Raw genomic sequence first — 22,891 nt, forward strand, 5'->3', positions numbered from 1 at the left:
CTTTACAATAAAGTTCTATTTGTCAAGATTAGTTAACTACATTAGTTAACATGAACTAACAATGAAAAATAGTTATCTTAGTTAATGCTAATTTCAACAATGTCTGTTAATATTATTCAATGGACCGTGTTTGTTGCCTAGGTTACTGATTTAGTTGAACACTTGTTATATGTTGCTTTGATTGGTTTGGTATTGTATATAATGAGTTAGCTTTCTGTCTGTCTTTGTTTGGTATTCGTCGCATAAAGTTGGTTATTCCATTCGTGTTTTGATCCAGAGAATCCTGAGTGTTGTGTTAAGTTTTGAGTTTGTAAATAAAGCACTGATGCACTTAGATCCAGCTTTATTTTCTTCCCAGCTCTTCAACCAGCTGTGACATTACCAGAATATGTAATATTAAAAAAAAAAAAAAGGATGCAAAGAGGCACACAGACTCACGTAGTCGGCCATAGTTTGCTTGTTTGCTACGCAGATCTTCTGTAGAGCGATTAAAATTTGCTCCAGTGGCAGGAGTTCGGGCTGGGCTCCGAGCTATGAGAGACAAACAACATTACAACTTTTTAAATTACCTATTAAGCGGACAATGTTTTTCTAATAAGCTGATGTTAATTAACTGTGTAAAAAGTGCAATGAAAGAAGCCACTGAAAGAATTAAAATGGGATTGGGATTGTTCACTAAAAAGTCTATACTCACCCTCATGATCTTTTTTATGCTCAGGCTGAATTTAACAGTGTTTCTAAACAATGAAAGTGGATGGTGACCAATGGCTGTCAAGTTCCAAAAAGAAAAAGAAAAAAACGAAACATAAAAGTAATCTTCTGAAGCTTTGTGTTTTTGTGCTTCCTTTGCTTTTTGTCCTTGTCAGAGCTTGACATCCACTTGGTTCTCATTATATGGAAGACAGCGGCCTGAATGTTCTGCTGATAAACTTATTTTGTTTTTTGCGAGAGTTTACACAATACAAGTTTGAGCAGATAATGATCATTTTTGGATGAACTGTCATTTTAAGACAATTAAGCAATTAGGCTGCATTATACTTGAAGATGCACAAAAAACATCTTCAAATTGACAACTGAATGCTGCAGTTTCACTGCAGCACTATAATTTAGTTCTTGTTTATTTATTCCAGCATTTTTCAACCTATTATGCAGAATATGTGTAGGGATGGAAGGAGAAAACATTTAAAGATTGAACACTCACTGCCGCCTCCAGAGCCAGACTTTCCCAGATCTGCAAGGGAGCGATGGATTGGCTTCTTTGTCTGGTGTCTGTGCTTTCTCAACAAAACAAAGCTGATTTTATCTCTCAGCTCAGGACTGATCAACCCTTCCTCTATCTGACGATCGATGATGTCATCTACATGAGACAAAAGTTAAAGTGTTTTTCTTTAAAAGTATATTGGTCGCAAAACATAATGCATCAAAACTGTAGAAAAACATTATAATGCACCAAAACTTAAGAAAAAAAATGAAAAAGAAACACTTTTCTGAATTAGACTTCAGTATGCAAGACACTATCTGTTGTACAAAGGATTAGATGATTCAGACTACATCAGTGGCCCCCCATCAGATGAAAAGCACCCAGAATAAAGAGCCTCATTGCTCACCGACTATCTGTGGGAGTGAGTATCCCTCCAGGTCCAACAGCACGGTGCCTGTCTGTAAGCATGTCCGCAGTTCAAACAGGCTGTGCAGGGAGAGCGTAGAAACGTGGGGTTTGCTCCATCTCTCCCCACCCTCCTCAACCTTTTCCTCAAACTTCACCCACCTGCAGATACGCACAGTTACACACACAAAGTTGAAGTCAAGCAGAGAAAAAAAGGAAATGTAAGTTACTGATATTGTTCAGATGTGGATGCTGTTTGTTTTAAGGTGAAATGTGTCATTTCTGTCTCTCTAGAGCAGAGGTGCCCAAACCTTTTAGTATGAAGGGGCATAAATCAAACTTGATTTGAGTTTGATTTTTGGGCATAGGCTGAAAATAAATGTTGCATTATATTAAATCATATTACATTAAAATTTTAAATTTTAAAAATCAAATTCACTTGTATTCTCAGCATTTCAATGCTAAATGTAATTTTTTAGTAGAAAGATGTGAAATGAAGATATGCTTCAATGGCATGTTTTTTCAAATCTCTTGACATATGATATAATGGGCCAAATCAAAGGTCATCACAGGCCAACTTTGGCCAGTGGCACCTGGTTTGGGGATCTCTGCAATTCAGGCAGCAAATGGTAATGAAAAAATAATGATTATGGACTGTGATTACGCGTTTCCATGGTTATCGCAAATCTAGTAAAGTTTTTAATATATATATATTTTTTTTTAAATATAATACACATTTATAATGCTATACTTTGTGTTATTGTCAAGGTAGGCTGTTGTAATGTATCTAGGTCAAGACAGGAACACAGTGAAACAAAGTATACTCCTGACAGTACGCCCCCCTCTGGAAAGGCATGTCCTCGCGCCGTACAAGGTCCAACTGAGGAGGGAGGGTGCGATGTCCTAAGATGAAGCCGGCCACGGTTGAGACCCAGACGGAGCCGAGGAGTAACAGAGGTACTCCTGGGTACTATCGCAGTACCATCACAGCACCCCTAATCTCACTACTCAAGGGGAAACCAAAGAAATGATCATGGACCCAACCTGCACAGACTGCCTTTGATGTCCTAAAAACCAGTTTTACTACTGCTCCAATCCTGAAACATCCAGATCCTGACTTACCATTTATTGTTGAAGTGGACGTTGGAGACATTGGAGCAGTTTTATCCCAGACACATGGTAACCCAAGTAAAATGTTCCCTTGTGTATTCTTCTCCAGGAAGCTAACTACTGCAGAGAGAAACTATGATGTGGGTGACAAAGAACTGTTGTCTATAAAAGCAGCGCTCAACAAATGGAGACAATGGTTGGAGGGAGCCCGACATCCTTTTCAAGTTACTACAGACCACCAAATATCTGGAATATATCAGAAGTGCAAAGCATCTTAACACAAGACAGGCCCGCTGGTCATTGTTCTTTACGAGGTTTCAATTCACGGTCTATGCTCTATCACGAAGATACGACTCGAATGAAACCTCTTGCTGCCAAGGACCAATTTTAACCCCCCCTCGGTCATTGTAGCACCTATTCGTTGGGATATAATGGAAGAATTGCAAAGGGAACAGCAGACGGAGCCAGCTCCCCCAGAGTGTCCTCCTGACCTGCATTATGTCCCTAGGTCTCTACGCCAACGAATCATCTCTTAGCTCTGGGCATCCTGGCATTCAACAGACAATTGAACTGCTGCTTAACTCTTTCTGGTGGCCTAATCTAATTATGATGTCACTGTTTATGTTTATGTCTTGCAGTGTGTGTGCTCAGTCCAAAACACTCTGGGAACTCCCAGCTGGTCTCCTAGAACCCTTGCCAATTCCTCAGTGTCTTTGGTCCCATCTGGTTGGGTGGCTGCCAAAGACATCTTAGACCCATCCTTGATTCAGGATTTCCACCAGGCACATCCCGATCGACCTGCACCCAGACCAAGGGTATGGCCATGAAGAACACCTGGAGGTGTTCATAGGGAAAGGGATTCTGTAACATCTGCATTCGCCATCCATACCTCCAACCGCCAGAGGGAGCCATCTCCTGAGTACTGACTACTACTTGTTCTTCTTACATCACTTCCTGTTCGTATCTGTTATAAGCCATGTTGTTTGTTCACCATGTTGCAAAGTATTGCCAGTTTATCATGTCCTTACAGAGCGCTTCTGTTTCTTTGTTTGTTTGCCACATGTATGTTTCTCTGTTTGTTCTTGACTATGGTTTTTGGATTACGGATATTTGTTGTCGTCTCCCATTCACCTCTATAGACGTTTACCCAACTATTTACCCAACTATGACAACTTCTGCTTCTGGAAAACCACGGAAATGTGAAAAAGGTCCATTTCTAAACAGATGTCCCAAACTCTCCTTTTGCTGTGCTGTGTCATTGTTCAAAAATGGCTGTTTATTTATTTTTTATTAATTTGTAGTCAATTTTAGTCCATTTTATACATTTTTCTTCTGATTTAGTTATTTTCATTTTTTTTTTAATAGTTATATTGCAGTTTTAGTTTTTACTTCCACTTACTAATTTTAGTAACATATTTCCTAACCAAAAAAAAAAAAAAAAATGAAGGCAACATTTCTAATTGTCGTTTAAAGTTTTTCATCTAATTTTAAATTTTATTTTATTTCAGCTTTATTTCAATTAACAAAAATGTTTTTTTAGTTTTAGCTAATGAAAATAACCATGCATGGTAGCTTTATGGATACAGAACTGTTTAGAAACCACTACAGAGCCACAGAATCAACATACAAATGGCTTACTTACAGTTGTCTCTTCCAAATGGGATAAGAGTATTTTGATATTTCAAAAATACAAACTTTCATTTCAATCACACTTGTCAAATTCCGCTCCTGGAGGGCCATTGTCCTGCAGAGTTTAGCTCCAAACAGCTCCACAACACCTGTCTGGCGGTATGTCTCAATCAGCTCCCTAGCTTCTGAGGTTGTGAATCAGTATATCGTGTACACGAATTTGGGCACTGGTAAGGACAATAAGGACCCTGGCTCACTACACATTGGCGCACTGATGACTCTATTTCCAGTGATATGACAACATCCTCATTGTACAGCATCAATACTGGTATTCATGAACAACAGATACATTTTAGCTTTTCTATAGTAAACTTACAAATTCAATACCATGGTCCTATTCCTGACATAAATGCAAGAGTCGCTACAACAGTAGAGCTAGTAATTACAGGTTGTAAGCTGGGAGTTTTCCGGTGGCTTGAATGCAGCATGAGTATCGATGCTCCCTGGTTTTCACGGTGCATTGTGGGACTTTTTTTAGGGAGTGAACGTTTCAGTGCACTGGAAGGATTTTAGGATTGAGACAATGCCCTGATTACTGAACTAGGAAGCTGATTGAGATGCACCCAGGAAGTTTCCAGTAATCCTGAAGACCTTGATTAGCAGGTGTGTTTGATTAGAGTTGGAGAGAAAATGTGCAGGACAAGTGGCCCTCCCGGGTTTGACACTCCTGATTTAAATGATTTTGAATTTCCAATAGGTGTAAGACTGATGCCATTTTTGATGTCTTTGTGTATAAGTTTTATACCTTGCGGATTCTTTCCACTCTAGTTCGTCTCCCTCATGTTGCAGTGTGTCCATCTCAGTGAAGAGAGTGGGTGTGGGCATGGTCTCCTCCTCATCCCCTAAAATGTAGCGCAGTCGCTCTGCTGCAGGGGACACTGTGAGATGAATAGAAAGAGAAGTGATTGAAAACTTGCTTGCTTGGATCTCGCTCAGTCAGAGATGAGAATGAGGTAGCCTTCATAAATAAAAAGTGCAGTGGCATGCGGCACCACACACAGTGAAAGTATTTGCCCAAAAGTTGAGAAGAAACAACTAGGACCCCGACTGTGTGTTTGATACAGTGCTGTGATGGCTGCTTGTGCATGGAGGAACACCTGCACAGTGTAAGCCATTGTTCATTAATTTTCTGGGTGAGGACTAAAGCTGTGACTGAAACTCAGAATCCACACTGTGCTTGTTTTTCTGGGCTTGTTTGAGGTGATGCCAGGGAGCATGTGGCAATATCCAGGTCTTTCTGTCCTTTTTTAGGTTTCATTTCTTTGTTCAGCATTTCTCAGCTCTAACACCTGTTAGGTACATCTTTATTTTTCACTATGGTTTGATCATCGCTGCCTGTTTCATCCACACACAGGCTTCCTGAGGACAAAAGACATGACTCAAGAAGGAGAACAGAAGCCCATAGATGTCAAGATGTGAATGAGGTGCCAGCATAGCTGAGAAAGAGTCTCTGTTAATGTCAATGTGCAAGTGAGAGAAAAAGGGTCTTTAAAACGATCAACTTCCAGTCCATGAGAACACAGCTGACAGAAAAAGGTGAGTTTTATTAAGAAGGCAAGAGGCAAAAATGCAAATTGTGCTGCTGTTATGGACACTTCAATTATCATAATTCAGCAATATGAAACGTGAACAAGTGATTACTAAGAAGCTGTTGACTGAATTAGTTTAATTCCAAATTATTAAAAAGTTCAGTCTAAGCATCATTAATGCATAAATCCAGCATTAATGTCAGTAATAAAAGATCTCATTTTAAAGTCAGAATGAAAAAAAAATTCACTATTTATTTTCTAAATGCATTTTATAGATCTTTTTTTTTTTTTTAATGTTCTGACCTCATGTTTAATCAAAATGTCATAACTGGATCTTCCTGTATAAACTGCTCTCTGGCTGGTGACGTATGCAGGACTTGCTTGTTCATAAACCCAAGTGCAACACCCACACCTTAAAGTCTCTTTTTAGATAATCCGTTATACTCAGATGTACATCACAATACACAATAAAAGGTCATTACTTCAGTTTCAACATAACTTTAAATATTTACTGTTACAAATGGTGGTATGTCTACTGAAGTTGCACTGAGGTGATGTACAATTACTCGTAGGCCAGGAAAGATCAATAACATTGGCTGTGTCCGAAATCACCCCCTATACCCTTAAATAGGGTGCTATTTGAGGGGACAGACATTTGTAGTGGTGTCCGAAACCATAGTGGACATTATCGAGTGCATTCAATCCCATAATGAGGCGCAATAACGAGTGAACTGATGTACACTCAATCGTATATATATCTATGGGTGCTTCTCAATACTCAAATTGATGCTTCCTTGTTTCCTCGCTCCTACGTCCTCCAGCCCATGACCCGGAAACCGATCGAATTCAGCCATTTTGAAGGATATGTCAATTCTCTAATTGCACCGTGAGGAGGTAAGGATGGAGGAGTGAGGAAGCTTCCTGAGGAGTCATGAGCATGGATGCACAGGTGTATCCTTCCCTCACATCCTAAGGGGGTGGAGCGAGGAAAGGAAGCGAGGACACACATCGGCTGTGTCCCAAATGGCACCCTAAACCCTAACAGTCTTCCTCTGAGTCCGCACTTTCGTGACGTAATGCCTCTTTGACTGCTGGGTAAAGTCCTCTGCGTAGCTCGTAGACTTGCGGGCTCAGCAGAAGTGCGCATCGGCGGCGCATAGCGGCTGTAACGGGGGCACTCACGAGCACCCTTCTGATACCTAAAATGATGAATGGGACAATCTACGGTCTCGTGGACTTAGCGGACACGCACATGCAGTGGCCAAGTAAGTCCACAAGACCGAAAGTGCACATGAAGTGCGCCACTTGGGACTCAGCCAAATAAGAAATGAGAATCCCCCTATGCACTCATTGGCTAGAGAATACCCATAATGCATTGTGAGGGTCGTGCCGAATGAATTCCTGTGTCTCAGAAGATGGCACCGGCAGCTGAATCATCCATTTTCCAAACCGCCGGTCCAATGTGGGTACAGCATAATATCACACAGGAGTAAATTCCTTTTTAATTGATTTTTAAATTGTTTAATTAAGGTTTATACATGCTAGTTTCCATGACAGAGTTCAAGATAAATCTTTTTATTACTACTGGAGCTGCCAGTTTCAAATGATTATTAAATGGCAAGCACAAACTATGCAAGCCCTTCCAGCGTACTTGCTCACTCTTTTCATTCACTCCTTCAATCCAGCGATTTTTATTGTTATGTATGCATGCTTTTTTTTCCTTTCACACACAAAGAAAAAAAATGTGTCTCATTTGATTGAGTGGACTAGCCATCAATCTGAGTGTACCAGTGCCTCCCTGGCCCTTACGTAGCCTCTCCACTGGTGCATTTTCTCTGAATGTTTGCTTATTTCATTGTTCTGTGCAGGCTGCAAACTTTGATGCCCCGTAAGCTGTTTATTCTCATGCGTTTAGAAATGCATCACCATAATTGTTTTTCATGGTCTTCTATTCTGCAGTGACGACTCTATCCTGCCCTCGGCACAGCATGATATTGAGAGTGATGGTGCAGGGTATATCCGATAAACCGAGCACAACTCTATTTCACGCACAAAAATGTACGGCAGTATTGCTCCCTATAGACCTCTTGAATTTGCATTCTCACTTCTGCCTCACAGGGCATTTGAATTTAACCATTTCCCATATTTTGCATTTGTGCATTGTGATTCTACATTCTACTACCTGTTTTTTGGGGGTCATCAGTCTTATTGGGGGTCACCATATTAGCAATAAAAAAGTAGAAAGATCTGAAAGATTTAAAAATTGTTTTTACCCTGCTCAGTCACAAGACACAAGTATCATCATATGTAATACTGGACATATTTTACAAATCACTAATGTGAAGGACTTCAAGCTCAGTTTCAGAACTGACTGAGGACTCACTGGTTCTGTTGATGTCTGGTGGCAGGTTGTGTTCTGGTTGATCCAGGCCTCCCGCCTCAAGATCGTACCGGTCTCTGTCATCACAATCATAGTGTTCGTGTCTGTGATGGTCGTGCCGAAGTCTTCGATCTACATCTGCATCACGACTCGACGCGGACGACCGTCTCCTCCTGCGTTTGCGACGGTAACCGCGGGGGACTGGCACACCAATGTAGATAGACTGATGGTCTGAGGAAGGCAGATCACACTATGAGAAGAAGCTTAACAACACATTGTTCGATGTCTTGGATTTCATTGATTTTGGAAAGTAATTTCATGCTCCATAGAAAATGTTCTGCTCATTCAAGCCGACATGTTCAAGACCAAAGTGGCATGATCTGGTGTATCTGATGCAGTAGCCCTCAATACTGACATTGTAGGATCAATAAATGGCCTATTTATTTCAAATAATTCATGCTTCCAGTTCTGTCAAAGCACAGACACTTACAACAGAATGTCTAGCCATAAGAAAAACATACTGTTTAAAATCACCCTCAACCTGTCATCACATTATTAGAGCAAATGAATTGTTGGAAAGATCCATTAATCCAGCAAAATATGAATAAATGTTTGTATTATTATTATAATGAAAAAGGTTTCAAAAGTCTGGGGACAGTAAATTTTTTTTTGAAAGAAATGAATACTTTTATACTTTCTATTCATCAAAAAATCCTGAAAAAAATATCATGATTACCCTCATCATTAATAATAATAAGAAACGCTTCTAATCAGTATATTAGAATGATTTCTGAAGGATCATGTGACACTGAAGACTGAAGTAATGATGCTGAAAATTCAGCTTTGCTATCACAGGAATAAATTACATTTTTAAATATATTAATATAGAAAACAGTTATTTTAAATTGCAATAATATTTCACAATATTACTGTATTTTGGATCAAATACAATGTAGCCAATGTAAAAAATCATACCGTCCCCAAACTTTTGAATGTTAGTGTATGTAAGATGGAGAAGACCACACAAGATTCACTGTCAAAAGCACAAAGCCTCATTACATTATTTTCTCCCTCAGGGAACACTGTTGCTTTTGTAATTTCATGTCATAACTATAATTATCCCTCATCTTCTTAACGTATGTTTTATGAAATGTGAAGTGGAGGAGGAAAAAACTGTCTGGCTAATTGTGAAAGCAAGCGGAAATGTGAAAAACATTTTTAGCTGTTGGCACAGTAATAATAACTTCACTAATTTGAACATAAAGTGCTTTTTACAATGTTTAATCTTTTTGAGATGGCAAAATGGTAGAATATTTGTGACACTTTATTTTCTGAGTGGGGTCTGTCAAATCTTGAAAAGATAATGGAAAGAAAAGGACAGTCGGATAAAATAAGTCTGTTTCTGGTCCAGCCATATTTTGGAGGTGCTCAGTAATTGATAGGAGCACATGTTGAACAACCTTGAAGCACACATTCTACAATCTTATATAATCTAAGCTTTAAAATTCTGTTTAGCCCATTTTGTTTGTAACTTTATCAAAGGTGGCAAAAGTAAATATGTATATGCATTACAAGATCTCTGACAATAATATCTACACAATTAAAAATAAAGTTTTTTTTATTAGCATTGATGATTCCATGAGGAACCTTTAACATCCATGGAAACTTTCCATTCTACAAAAGGTTCTTTATGGTGGAAAAAGATCCTTTGGATTATAAAAAAATGTTATTTACACCAAGAAAAGAATTGTTCTTTTAAGAATTGTTCACTGAAAGGTTCTCTGGGGAACCCAAAATTTTTCCTACATGGAATCGCTGTGAAAATCCTTTTTTGGAGCCTTTATTTTTAAGAGAGTATTTTTAAGTAGTAGCTTTATTATTATTATTATTTATTTATTTATGTGATTGATTTTTCACTTTGCATTTGCCTTCAGTTTTTCTTCAACCAAGTTAGGGTAAAATGTCCTAAACTAACCTCACTGCACAACATGAACTACTGTCATGCTGATCGCCTGGTTAACCAGTCAGTTCTTATATTTGTATTTGTGTGTGTGTGTGCGTGTGCGTGTGCGTGTGCGCGTGCGTGTGCGTGTGTGTGTGGTTTCATGCCTAAGGCTACTCACCCTCCTCCTCCTCATAGCGGTAACGACTGTTTCCCATGCCTCGATCATGGTCCATCCTGAGAGAATGCAGATAAGAATATTTAATATTGATATATATGGTAATGACAGAATGCAAAAAGGTGTTTGCTGGTTTTGAGTCTTTGAAAAGCAAATGTGTATTTCTGTAACATCCTGAAAATATTTCAAATCATCACGCTCTCTCAATATGAGTTTTGATCATGCACAACAGAAGGTCAGGGGCATGACTGGGGGCAGTGGCACACACCGGGCACTGAATCTCTGCCAATCACAGATCAATAGCAAAATAATTAACAGAGCAAATGACCGATGGAAAGATATATAATTACACGACCAGAGGAAAACTCATGCAGTCTTACTGAAGGCCAGTCTCTTCCATTCACTATAAAGCCACTAGAATTTCCTCACTGGTTACGATTTTGATATATACTTACATTAATGAGCACAAATTAAACTTCTACATTTTATTAGATGAATTACAGTGATTTAATTACAACTGTGAAATTGAATTACTCCTGCCCGCTGGCTTTGAAAGATATTCTGGATACAATCCAATAAATGTGCAGGCTGTTTATTCTACTAATCAATCTAGCTCTTGTGCAAATCAAAATACACTACATTTTAAACATTTCTGAAAGAAATTAATACTTTTTGTAAGCAAGGATGCTGACAAATTAATCAAAAGTGACCGTTAAGACAGTTACAAAAGATTTATATTTCAAATAAATGCTGTTATTTTGAACTTTATTTTGAACCAAATGTTCACACTTCTCTAATACTTATACATAGGACTGCACTATAATTCTTGCTCAGATAAGCATGAACTTGCTCAGGAGAAGAATCATAAACTTGTAGATCATAATAAGGAGGCATGGTGTTGCATCTGATTAGCTCTGTTGGGTTCCAAACTGGATAATTAGTTGTCACATTGGTGTCCTTCACACCCAATGGCCATCAGAGCAAGAGAGAGAGAACAATGGTGAAAGGGAGAGAAAGAGAAATGCTGTCGGCCATCCTCACTCACAGGCTCAATCAATGGGTCCCCATTTGTACTCAACCCACTTACAGCACTGGCCCAGTGTCCTCTCTCTCTCTTCCTGCATGGGTCGCTCTAATTTCTTTTCGCTAACCTCCCTATTCTTTTTCACTTCAGGCACTCAGTCTATACAGACCCACATTCACAAAAATTAATTGGTAATTTCCCTTCACACTGTTTCAGTTGCTCATTAGTTTATGAGCAACACTCAGAATTTTTAGTATTGACAGCGTTAATTCGCCATGAACATTTTACTTTTCATTGCCAGCATGAGGTGAAGCCATTAAAACACTTGTAGTGTCAATCAGCTATTAAAATGCACAAAATAGGTCTTGTTCACAGAACCCCTTAAATAGGATACAGTGACAGCCATTGACAAGAAACATGAATATATTCATCAGGTTAAATGAAATCTGATTCAGTAATAATAAGTGATTTATCTTAACAATTCTGTAGATTATCTCATGCATTAAAATTAATAAAGATAAATGTCATCACTCATCATTTTTTTTAAATTACTTTTGAACTAGCATTGGAAAGTTTGGGGTCAGTACGATTTCTTTAATTTTTTTGAAAAAAAGTATCTTTTGCTCGCTAAGGCTGAATTTATTTGATCAAAAATAAAGTAAAAAGCATAAACATATTATGAAATTGTATTACTACAATTTAAAACAATTTTTTCCTATTTGAATATTTAAAAATTCATGAATTTCATGTGATGACAAAGCTGAATTTTCAGCATCATTACTCCAGTCTTTAGTGTCACATGATCCTTCAGAAATCATTCTAATATGCGGATTTGATGCTCACGAAACATTTCTTATTATCAGTGCTGTCAATTGTGCTGCTTAATATTTTTGTGAAAACTGTGATATATTTTTTTCAAGATTCTTTGATGAATAGAAAGTTTTAAAGAACAGCATTTATTTGAAATAGAAATATTTTGTATTCATGAGTAATCATTTCTCTGAAAAAAGTATTAATTTCTTTAAAAAAATCTTCCTGACCCCAAACCTTTGATAGATAAGAAAGAAAGAAAGAAAGAAAGAAAGAAAGAAAGAACAATAGATAGATCTAAAAACTTCCAATGATGCCCCAGAACCCTCTCAATGATTTAGCAAATTTGCTTAAAAACCAGCCCTTTTACCTCAAAAACACAAATTTGTAAAGATTAAAAGTGCAAACAATGATTTACACCGGCAACGGAGACACCCAAACAACCAAAATGCAGATAAAAACATACAAAATATATATGTCACAGAACCTTAACACCGTATTTCATCCTGTCAATGGATTACCCAAATTTCCTTCAGATACAGCTACATGTAGTAACTTTTAATGAGGTATTCATTTTTGTTTTTAAACTTAAAAATACATACTTATTAAAAATTCTTACCTGATCTTAGTAGCAGTGCACGGATGGAGAGGTGAAAAGTGAATCAAAAGGACTCATCAATACAGGAAATCACTGAGGACCACAGCTCTATGGGACACGGGACAAAAACTGAACACGTTACTAACTAATCTGTAACCCTCTCTCAGTTAATCACTCCTCACATACACACAGATACACACCCACTCTTGATAACACATCTACAAAGTGTGAGTCAATGGTATGGACTGGTGACAAGGTCAATAAGTAGATAACCAGGACTCAGGCAAATGGACCATTGAGAGCTGTGTTAAGGGACATTACTGACTCACTGTGCACTCTCATGTTCATTTAACCAGACTATTCACTCTGTAAGGGAGGGTTTCCCTTCACTAAATCCTGTCCAAAGCATTTTGAACTGGTCATGTTGGAATGCTGAAGAAATACAAGTCTTACAATAACTTTCATGACATGTTATTTGCTTGAATTGGTCATAAACCCTTTTATATTTTGAGGATACATTTAAACATGGATATTTTAAGAATATTTTAGCATCACATTCTTAGTCAAATGATGTTGGCTACAAAAATCTCAGAACTAGCAATACTTACCAAAATGTTTTTCTTTTTCTGTGACTTCTGTCCTATAGCTGGGATACTCGATTTTGTGGCCTCAAGCTATTTTTTTTTTTTTTTTCACGAACACAAATGACAGGATAATGTCAGGATATGTGCTTTGACATTTATTGACTACTAAGAAAAATCCAATTCATAGCAGAAGCTGAACTGAGTGCACAAACTCAACGCTCTGTGACAATCAAAGCACACACACACATACACACACACACAAAATCAATAACAAATAGAGACTCAAGATAACCTGTGTCCAGCAGCTGGTTGGTTGATGACCTCATCCTTCAGGATACCTCATCCTTTGTGATTCCTGTCGACCTCGACTGATCTTGGTAATAAAGTCGTGGAGACCTTTTCCAGTCATTTCACAGTCTTTGGGCTGTAAAAAGCTTGATCGATTAACTGCTATTTGCAACCTTTGACACATTAAATTAAGCATAATTTGGAAACCATTTGGGGCTAAGTGTACCTTAAACATTTTTATTGGTTTAAAGAGTAATAAAATAGGCATTATTCATTAAATTATTTATATCATTGTAGTATTGGATGAGTGACCACCAGACTCTCTTTCTCTTTCTCTCTCTCTCTCTCTCTCTCTCACACACACACACACACACACACACACACACAATCCATCCCTTTATATAGGCTACCTGAAATGGTGCCTTTGGAGGGCACTGCAGGGTTTAATCATTATTAACATATATTTTTAATAAAAATAACTCTATAAATGAGTTCCAAATGGCACTCCCCAGATAGCAAATTTGTGCCAGCCCAAATCCGGCCCACATCTGCCACGAGTGGTATGATGATCTGGGCCACATGTGGCGTGGAATGACGGCACTTGACCGCTCCTGTTTACCAGATCTGAGCCACAAGCAGGCCATAGCAATGCCACATGTCAGCCAAGAGAAAAGAAATAAACCAGAACTGGACCTTATCTGAGCCACAAAGTTTTTATATATTATTTATAGAATCATCTTAGCATTAACAAGCCTGTTAACAAGCAAAATCACTGAAGGAAAGAAGGGAACAGAAAAAACAGACAAACAGAAACACAAGAGCTACAACTGACTTCAGCCACAGCCTTAGATGAAATCAACTGAAGATAAAAGAAGACATTAAGGGCCTCATTTATAAAGCATGCGTATGCACAGTTTTGATCTTAGAGTGTGCTTATGCTCAAATCCACGCCAACGCTAATATTTATAAAAATGGTCTTTGACGTGGAAAAGTGCTTAGCGCAACGTCAGAGTCTGAGCAGACGTACGCACTTTTCCTTGTCAGAATACTGCAGGTTTTTGGTAATCTAAGCTATTCTTGCAGCTCGCCATTCTAAATTAAAGGATTTGGATGATGACTGGTGATCTTTTATATGTAAATGACATTAAGTACATGTCGTTTACAACACGGAGAATTGAAACCATTCAGCTGCGCGCAAGTTCAAGACGGGTGTGCCTCATACGTCCCTCTTTGATCGCCCCCTGGTGGCTGGATGCAGTACAGGTCATAAACCCCGCCCTCTCCATGGAAATGAATGGGACTTGAGTCAAAATAAAAAAATAAATTTCACTTCCAATAAAATTTTCCGAAAGATGGTTTTGGTCATTTAAGGTAGTTGTTATCACGCTGACATATGTTCAATTGTTCATTTTTGTGATGTTTGATGCTATAGAAACGGGGTGTGTCGTTATGATTGACAGTTGTGATTGACAGCTTCTCTGAGCGGACTGTCGGAGCTTTGAGGAAGACTGAAGATAGAATATAACTACCTATTAATTTTCAATTTCTGTGTTATTTCACACTGACAAAATGAGTAGTTCAGCAGGAAACTGTACTAACCAACCTACAGGATCTGATGGATCACTGAGTTTTTTTCGATAACGTTAGCAAGCCAGTCAGGGGTGTGGTTGATTGGGCCTGCGAGCGTTTGGGCGTAAGTTTGATACCGCGGCTCTGCCTCCGGGCTCCACTGATGACTCCTTCTGCGCAGGTCCAGGCTCCAAACTGGCGTTTTTGCGTAACATGTCAGCACCCATCATCGTACATTTTTTACATTCAGTTCATTACAATGGAAGGAAGTGGCGTCGCGTCGTCCATCTTTTTTTTACAGTCTATGGTTCAAGATCATTCGCGATTTATAGATTTCACATCTGAAAGGGAGGCGCTCGTTTTCTGTGTGTATGTTCATTCTATGAATCACACGTGCCACATCTGAGAAATGATCGTAAGATCAAAATTACGATGGTTTCTGTGCAACATTTTATAAATGAGGCCCCAGATCTCTCCAGAGGAGGATTAAAACCTGGCTCACACTACAGGAGTTTTAGGCCGATTTATGCCCAATTTTCCCCTCTCAAGAATAGGAGAAAAAATCTTTTCGAGGACCTCGATCGTCTCCGATGTTTGGCGCAGATTATCTGGTAATGTGAGGCGTTCACAGATCAAATCTTGCACATCCCGATCTGCTCTCACACAAATCAGGGCTTCCCCGACCATATCAAACATGTTTGATATATAGGATTTTAAATCAGGAAGATTACATCAGTTCTTTAACAACAGCCAATGAGAGAAGTGAATGAAAGCGCTTTTGAAATTGCAACCGCGGAGATGGCAGAACGGTGCGTTAAAGTGTTGAAACAACACAACTCCTTGAATAACGCGTCTTCAAAAACATGACACAACCGTACGGACAAAGAGAAAAGCTGAGGAGAAATTGCTATGGTTTTGAACATACCGGGTGAGTGTAGAAAGCTGCTAGCAAATGTAAACATACCTGTTTGTGTCAATTACGAATATGTTTACATCCGCTTTCCAATGAATCACGTGAGGTGCTCTTCTGGGTATGATAATCTTAATAATATCCTGTAGTGTGTGCTGCGCTACAAATTTCAAATCTTGTAGTGTGTGCATGTTTGAGATTTGTGAGAATAAAATCTGTGAAGATTCTCCTTATGTGTGTGCTGCAACCAGATTTCATATTCGGTTAGGATTTAAAAACTCCTCTAGTGTGAGCTCGGCTTAAACATCTCCACCAGTGTTGCCAGATTGGAAAAGTCCAATATCGTACCAGAAGCTCAAAGTTATCGTATTTGGAAGAAAATTATTGTACACAAGTTTTTAGTAAATTTAAATGAACTAAATTAATAACTAATGATTTTTACAACAGAATGAATCAATACTGAACTTACTTAAGCTGGACAATTATATTATTTTCTTCTAAAGCTGCTGTACAGCCAAAATTATGTTCCCTCTATCTCTGTAAAGCTACTTTGACAATCTGCATTGTAAAAAGCGCTATATAAATAAAGGTGACTTGACTTGACAAGTCAAATGTACAAAATACAGCTATTTATCTAGACTAACAACTTTTTGACACGACCTGCAAATTACCACAATAGATAAATAGCTAGGCGTACCTTAGTGGGAAACAACTGACCTAAATGCCGCGGCAGGAACGTTAATTTGTGCTTGTGAAAGAGAGAGTCATTCTCCACAATGATTGGCTGAAAAGACGTAACGTGAGATGAGATAGAAGACATGCGTAACACCACGTATCTCCTTACAATCATGATGTAGAGGATCCACAGCTAGATCAATGAATATAGAAGCCCTTACAACGACCATCATTTTAAGTGTCACAAAATTCTGAAATTACCGTACATTATGGGATTTTTTTCATTATTGATTGTACATCGTACAGAGGTCAAAATTATCGTACAAATACAATAATTATCGTACGTCTGGCAACACTGAACTCCACAAACAGCATTACAGCTTCACATACTACTAACCAGACTGACTTTATTTCTGTCATTCATCTACAGAAGTTCTTATTGAGAATTAACAGAAGTTTAATACTCATGTTTGTTTCATTTGTAATTACCAAAATGGTGATTGGTGTTCCCATTACTTGGGCTCTTAACTCCTACAATATGTTTCTCTTATAATAATCATCACAAAATAGCATGAACTACTGATGTAATTTGAAATATAATAATTGTGCTTTGCCCTTAATACGCTTAAATTATAAACTGTTTTACTGAAACATAAGACCACATTGTACTGCAGAAATCAGTTAGAAGATGAACAAAAAAGGGTAATCGACACAGATATGAGCAATCAGCATATGAATCTCAACAATGGTGGCAAAAAAATATTCAGACAAGATCAACTCTGGACATCACAAAAAGCTACTAAAAGACAACAAAAACCACAGCAAAACTGTACTGGGGCGTTAGTGGGTCCTAACGCCCCAGTACAGTTGCAATAAGCTGTACTGTATGAAGGGTTATAACCCTGGTGTAAAATAGTCCATACATCACATACTGCCCAACGCCCCTGTACAGTCATTATAAACTGTACTGAATAAAGGGGTGTAACCCTGGGACAAAAATAATCCCTACATTACATCACATACCATGCAGTTAGTTAGTTTCATATCATAAATGATGTAGTACTTTTTGTTCTTACAATTTACATGGAAGCACTCTATTTTTATTACTACTATTTTTAGCATTTTTTAAAGAAGTCTCATGCTTATCAAGCCTGCATTTATTTGATCAAAAATACAGAAAAACAGTAATATTGTGAAATATTATTACAACTCAAAATAATGGTTTTCTATTTTAGTATACTTTAAAATATTATTTACAAGCAAAACTGACAGTTTGAGCTGTTTCAAATTCAACCATCAATAAAGTCTTATAACGGAATAAAACCGACTGTCATTGAGATCTCATAATCGAACAAAACCAACCAAGATCCCATAACCAAACAAAACTGACTGTCATTGAAATCTAGAAGGAGAACAGAACCAACTGTCATTGAAATCTCATAACAAAACAAAACCATCAACCATTGAGATCTAGTAAAGGAACAAAACCAACCATCATTGAAATTTCGCAATGAAACAAAACCAACCGTCTTTGAAATCTCATAAAGGAACAAAGGAACAAAACTGAAAATCATTGAGATCTCATAAAGAAACAAAACAGACCATAACTGAATTCTCATAACGAAACAAAACCAACCGTCACTGAAATCTCATGACAAAACAAAACCGATCGCCATTGAAATCTCGTAACGAAACAAAACAGACACTGAAAACCGACCGTCATTGAAATCTTGCACCAAACAAAACCAACAGTTTGAATTGTTTCAAACTCAACTGTCATTGAAATCTCATTACGGAATAAAATGTCATTGAGAACTCATTAAGGAACGAAACTGACTGCTAATGAGATCTACTAAAGGAACAAAACCGACCATCAATGAAATCTCGTAACGAAACAAAACCAAATGTCTTTGAAATATCGTAAAAGAACAAAGAAACAAAACCGATCATCACTGAGATCTCGCAATTGGTTTTAAAAAAACTAATCTCTTTGAAATACCATCTCATAACTGAATAAAACAGATGTCATTGAGATCTCGTAACCAAATAAAACCGACCGTCATTGAAATCTCATAACCAAATAAAACCACCGTCATTGAAATCTCATAACCCAGCAAAACCAACCGTCATTGAAATCTTGTAATGGAACAAAAACGACCGTCACTGAAATCTCGTAATGAAACAAAACTGACAGTCATTGAGATCTCGTAAAGGAAGGAAACTGACTGCTATTGCGATCTCCTAAAGGAACAAAACTGACCCTCATTGAAATCTCATAACGAAACAAAATCAAATGTTTTTGAAATATCGTAAAAGAACAAAGAAACAAAACCGACCATCATTGAGATCTCGCAAATGAACAAAACTGACCATCGTTGAGATCTCGTAACCGAACAAAACCGACCATCATAGAAATCTCGTAACTGAACAAAACATTGAAAAAACAGCCATTTTTGAAAACTAGTAGAGAAACAAAACCGGCCGCCAATGAAATCTCATAACCGAATAAAACGACCGTCATTGAAATATTGTAACGGAATAAAATCGACCATCATTGAGATCTCGTAATGGAACAAAACCAATTGTTATTAAAATCCCGTAAAAGAACAAAACATACTGTATTGAGATCTCGTAACAACAAAACTAACTGACAATGAAAACCGACTGTCATTGAAATCTCGTAAAGGAACAAAACTGACCGTCACTGAGATGTCATGACTGAATGAAACAGACGTCATTGATATCTCGTAACCTAATAAAACCGACTGTCATTGAAATCTTGTAACGCAACAAAACCAGATCTCTTTGAAATATTGTAAAAGAACAAAGAAACAAAACCGACCATCATTGAGATCTCGCAATTGAACAAAACTGACCATCGAGGTCTCATAACCGAACAAAACCAACCATCATAGAAATCTCGTAAGTGAACAAAACCAACAGCTTTAATCGTTTCAAACTTGGCTGTCATTGAAAAAACAGCCGTTATTGAAATCTCGTAGAGAAACAAAATCGGCCATCATTGAAATCTCATAACTCACCAAAACCAACTACCATTGAAATCTCATAACCGAATAAAACCGAGCGTCATTGAAATCTCATAACCCAGCGAAACCAACCATCATTGAAATCTCATAACTGAATAAAACCGGACATCATTAAAATGTCATAATGGAACAAAACATACTGTATTGAGATCTCGTAACTGAACAAAACTGACTGACAATGAAAACCGACTGTCATTAAAATCTCGTAAAGGAACAGAACTGACAGTCATTGAAATCTCATAACAAAGCAAAACCAACCATTATTGAAATCTCATAACCCAGCAAAACCGATTGTTATTGAAATCCCATAACGCAACAAAAGCGGCCGTCATTAAAATCTCATAACCAAATAAAACAACCGTCATTGAAATATTGTAACGGAATAAAACAGATTGTCATTGAAATCTTGTAAAGGAACAAAACTGACCTTCACTGAGATCTCATGACTGAATAAAACAGACGTCATTAATATCTCATAACCGAATAAAACTGACTGTCATTGAAATCTTGTAACACAACAAAACCGACCGTCATTGAAATCTCATAACGAAACAAAACCAAATCTCTTTGAAATATTGTAAAAGAACAAAGAAACAAAACCGACCATCACTGAGATCTCGCAATTGAACAAAACTGACCATCATTGAGATCTCATAACTGAACAAAACCAACAGTTTGAATCGTTTCGAACTCGACTGTCATTGAAAAGACAACCGTTATTGAAATCTCGTAGTGAAACAAAACCGACTGTCATTGAAATCTCATAACTTAGCAAAACCAACCATCATTAAAATCTCATTACCGAATAAAACCGACTGTCATTGAAATCTCATAACCCAGCAAAACCAATGAACCAATGAAAACCAACTGTCATTGAAATCTCGTAAAGGAACAAAACTGACCATCATTGAGATCTCATGACTGAATAAAACAGACGTCATTGATATCTCGCAACCGAATAAAACCGACTGTCGTTGAAATATTGTAACGAAACAAAACTGGGTTATGAGATTTCAGTGACGGTCAGATAGTATTTAAAATCTCTTTGAAATACTATCTCATAACTGAATAAAACAGATTTCATTCAGATCTCATAACCCAGCAAAACCAACCGTCATTGAGATCTCGCAAAGGAACAAAACTGACCGTCACTGAAATCTTGTGATGAAAGATTAATAAACGGCCGTTATTGAAATCTCATAACCGAATAAAACGACCATCATTGAAATATTGTAACAAAATAAAACCGACCATCATTAAGATCTCGTATTGGAACAAAACCAATTGTTATTAAAATCTCGTAAAAGAACAAAACATGTTGTATTGAGATCTCGTAACTGAACAAAGCTGACTGACAATGAAAACCGACTGTCACTGAAATCTCGTTGTTAAAAAGGCCATTATATTCATAAGAATAATATGCCTTTTGATTTAAATCTCTCTGTTTTGCCGAGATTGATTGGCACGCAGCATTCAGCAAAGCAGCCAATCAGCGCTCACGGATCGACGTGCAGGCGATCATCCCGCCCATAGCGCTTAGTGCAAAGTTGAAAGCGAGTCCGGCGGAGCGCTGACGCGGATGCTGAACTTTTACGTTATATATCTTATATAGTTTTATTCATTGTTCGGGTGTTGTGCGTCTATTCAAAGTAAGTGTATTATATGTGATCTTTGTAGGATCGCTTGTGTGTTATGCTATTCTATTTGCTGTTATAAAGTGCGTCACTTATTATGGCTAATGATAAGAGATTATTGTATCTTTAGCACAATGTTACGCTGTATATATGTTACCTTTATTCATACTTGCTTATACTGATGTTGTGTTTGTATATTTCGTTTGTATTTCGGTGCAGTTTACTTGTCAAAGTGCTCATTTTCGAGGGATTTTAAGTTGTAAACAACTTAATGCGCATGCGCGCAGAACATGTCCAGACCAAGCACCGCTAGATAGAACAAATTAAGCTGTTTTGTTTAACCTGTATGACATACCTAATTTGTTTTCTTGCAACTATTACTCCTTTTAATTCTGTATTTTACTAAATATACATTGTGTATTTCTGTTTAGAACAGTCCACGTTAAACCATGTATATTTATTTTTACCCTGTATTTTCTGTTTTATAGAAAAACCACACACACATACTGAATATACCCAACTAAGACGACTCTTCAACTTTTTACTAATAACTGAGTTGTTGTGGTGACAAATAAACGGGTTACTCCCATATTTCAACCATCTTTGCCCTAGTCTCTTACCGGACACCCTGTGGTGGGTTTCAAACCTAACCAGCAATATACTGCAATGAGAATGTGCTACCAACAGCTAACTCATTTTTTCATGGTCCTTCGAGCCGGATTGAGACTTGCTGCAGGCTTATAAGATGTCAACACATGCAGTAGATGAGCCAACTGGGCGCGTCAGAAGGAAGACTGCCCTTCCCGCCCGATATGAGGATTATGATCTCACTGGCTTTGCCCTGCCTACGTTGTATCCAGAACCCATGTCACCACACACTCAGATACCCTCCAACCTGTCAGAAGGTGAAGACCAAGAGGAGGGTGCAATGGCATTCAGTCTTCCGCCGATTCCAGGTGATGAGCCTCACAGTTCAGAAGAGTGGTCCGACACAGACCCAGGCAGGTCTGAGAATGCCATACTTCAGCAACGAAACAGGAATCTCCGCCATGCAAATGAGAACATGCGTCACACTGTACAGATGATGCAACAGGAAAGAGATGCATTGCAGCAGACAAATCAGCAGTTTTCTCAAGAGCTCTCACAGCTTAAGCGTCAAATGCAGCAGCTACAAATTCAGGTTGATCAACAACAACCTCAGCCCCATCCATCTGCTATTCCTGCCCGTCAACCTCATCCTTGCAAACCTATTCCTGCACCACGCCATGTTAAGCACGTGCAGTCTGCGGAGAGAAGCTTCAGGCCAGTACCAGCACCG

The 22,891-nt window shown here is 38.0% G+C and overlaps 1 protein-coding gene and 1 long non-coding RNA gene across 4 annotated transcripts in view; one reads left to right on the forward strand and one right to left on the reverse strand.

Moving 5' to 3' along the window:
• The window catches only part of slc4a5a (solute carrier family 4 member 5a), a 32,411-nt gene extending 18,512 nt beyond the window's left edge, over positions 1–13,899 (reverse strand). The window contains exons 1-9 of one of the 3 annotated variants that reach the window (XM_051895685.1): positions 13,743–13,899; positions 13,475–13,540; positions 12,888–12,974; positions 10,438–10,493; positions 8,318–8,545; positions 5,151–5,283; positions 1,608–1,768; positions 1,202–1,357; positions 439–531 (exon numbers count right to left, since the gene is read on the reverse strand). In XM_051895685.1, the coding sequence (XP_051751645.1) occupies positions 439–531; positions 1,202–1,357; positions 1,608–1,768; positions 5,151–5,283; positions 8,318–8,545; positions 10,438–10,492 (826 nt within the window). In that variant the 5' untranslated portion in view covers position 10,493; positions 12,888–12,974; positions 13,475–13,540; positions 13,743–13,899. Of the gene's footprint in view, positions 1–438; positions 532–1,201; positions 1,358–1,607; positions 1,769–5,150; positions 5,284–8,317; positions 8,546–10,437; positions 10,494–12,887; positions 12,975–13,474 lie in introns of all 3 variants that reach the window. The other 2 variants (XM_051895687.1, XM_051895688.1) reach the window with 2 other exon arrangements.
• Positions 3,663–8,324, forward strand: LOC127513677 (uncharacterized). The gene is made up of 3 exons (XR_007930462.1): positions 3,663–3,924; positions 5,760–5,941; positions 7,894–8,324. It is a non-coding gene; the product is annotated as an uncharacterized LOC127513677 (long non-coding RNA).
• Positions 13,900–22,891: the final 8,992 nt, after the last annotated feature.

Source organism: Ctenopharyngodon idella, chromosome 5, assembly GCF_019924925.1.
Source record: "Ctenopharyngodon idella isolate HZGC_01 chromosome 5, HZGC01, whole genome shotgun sequence".
Taxonomy (NCBI): domain Eukaryota; kingdom Metazoa; phylum Chordata; class Actinopteri; order Cypriniformes; family Xenocyprididae; genus Ctenopharyngodon; species Ctenopharyngodon idella.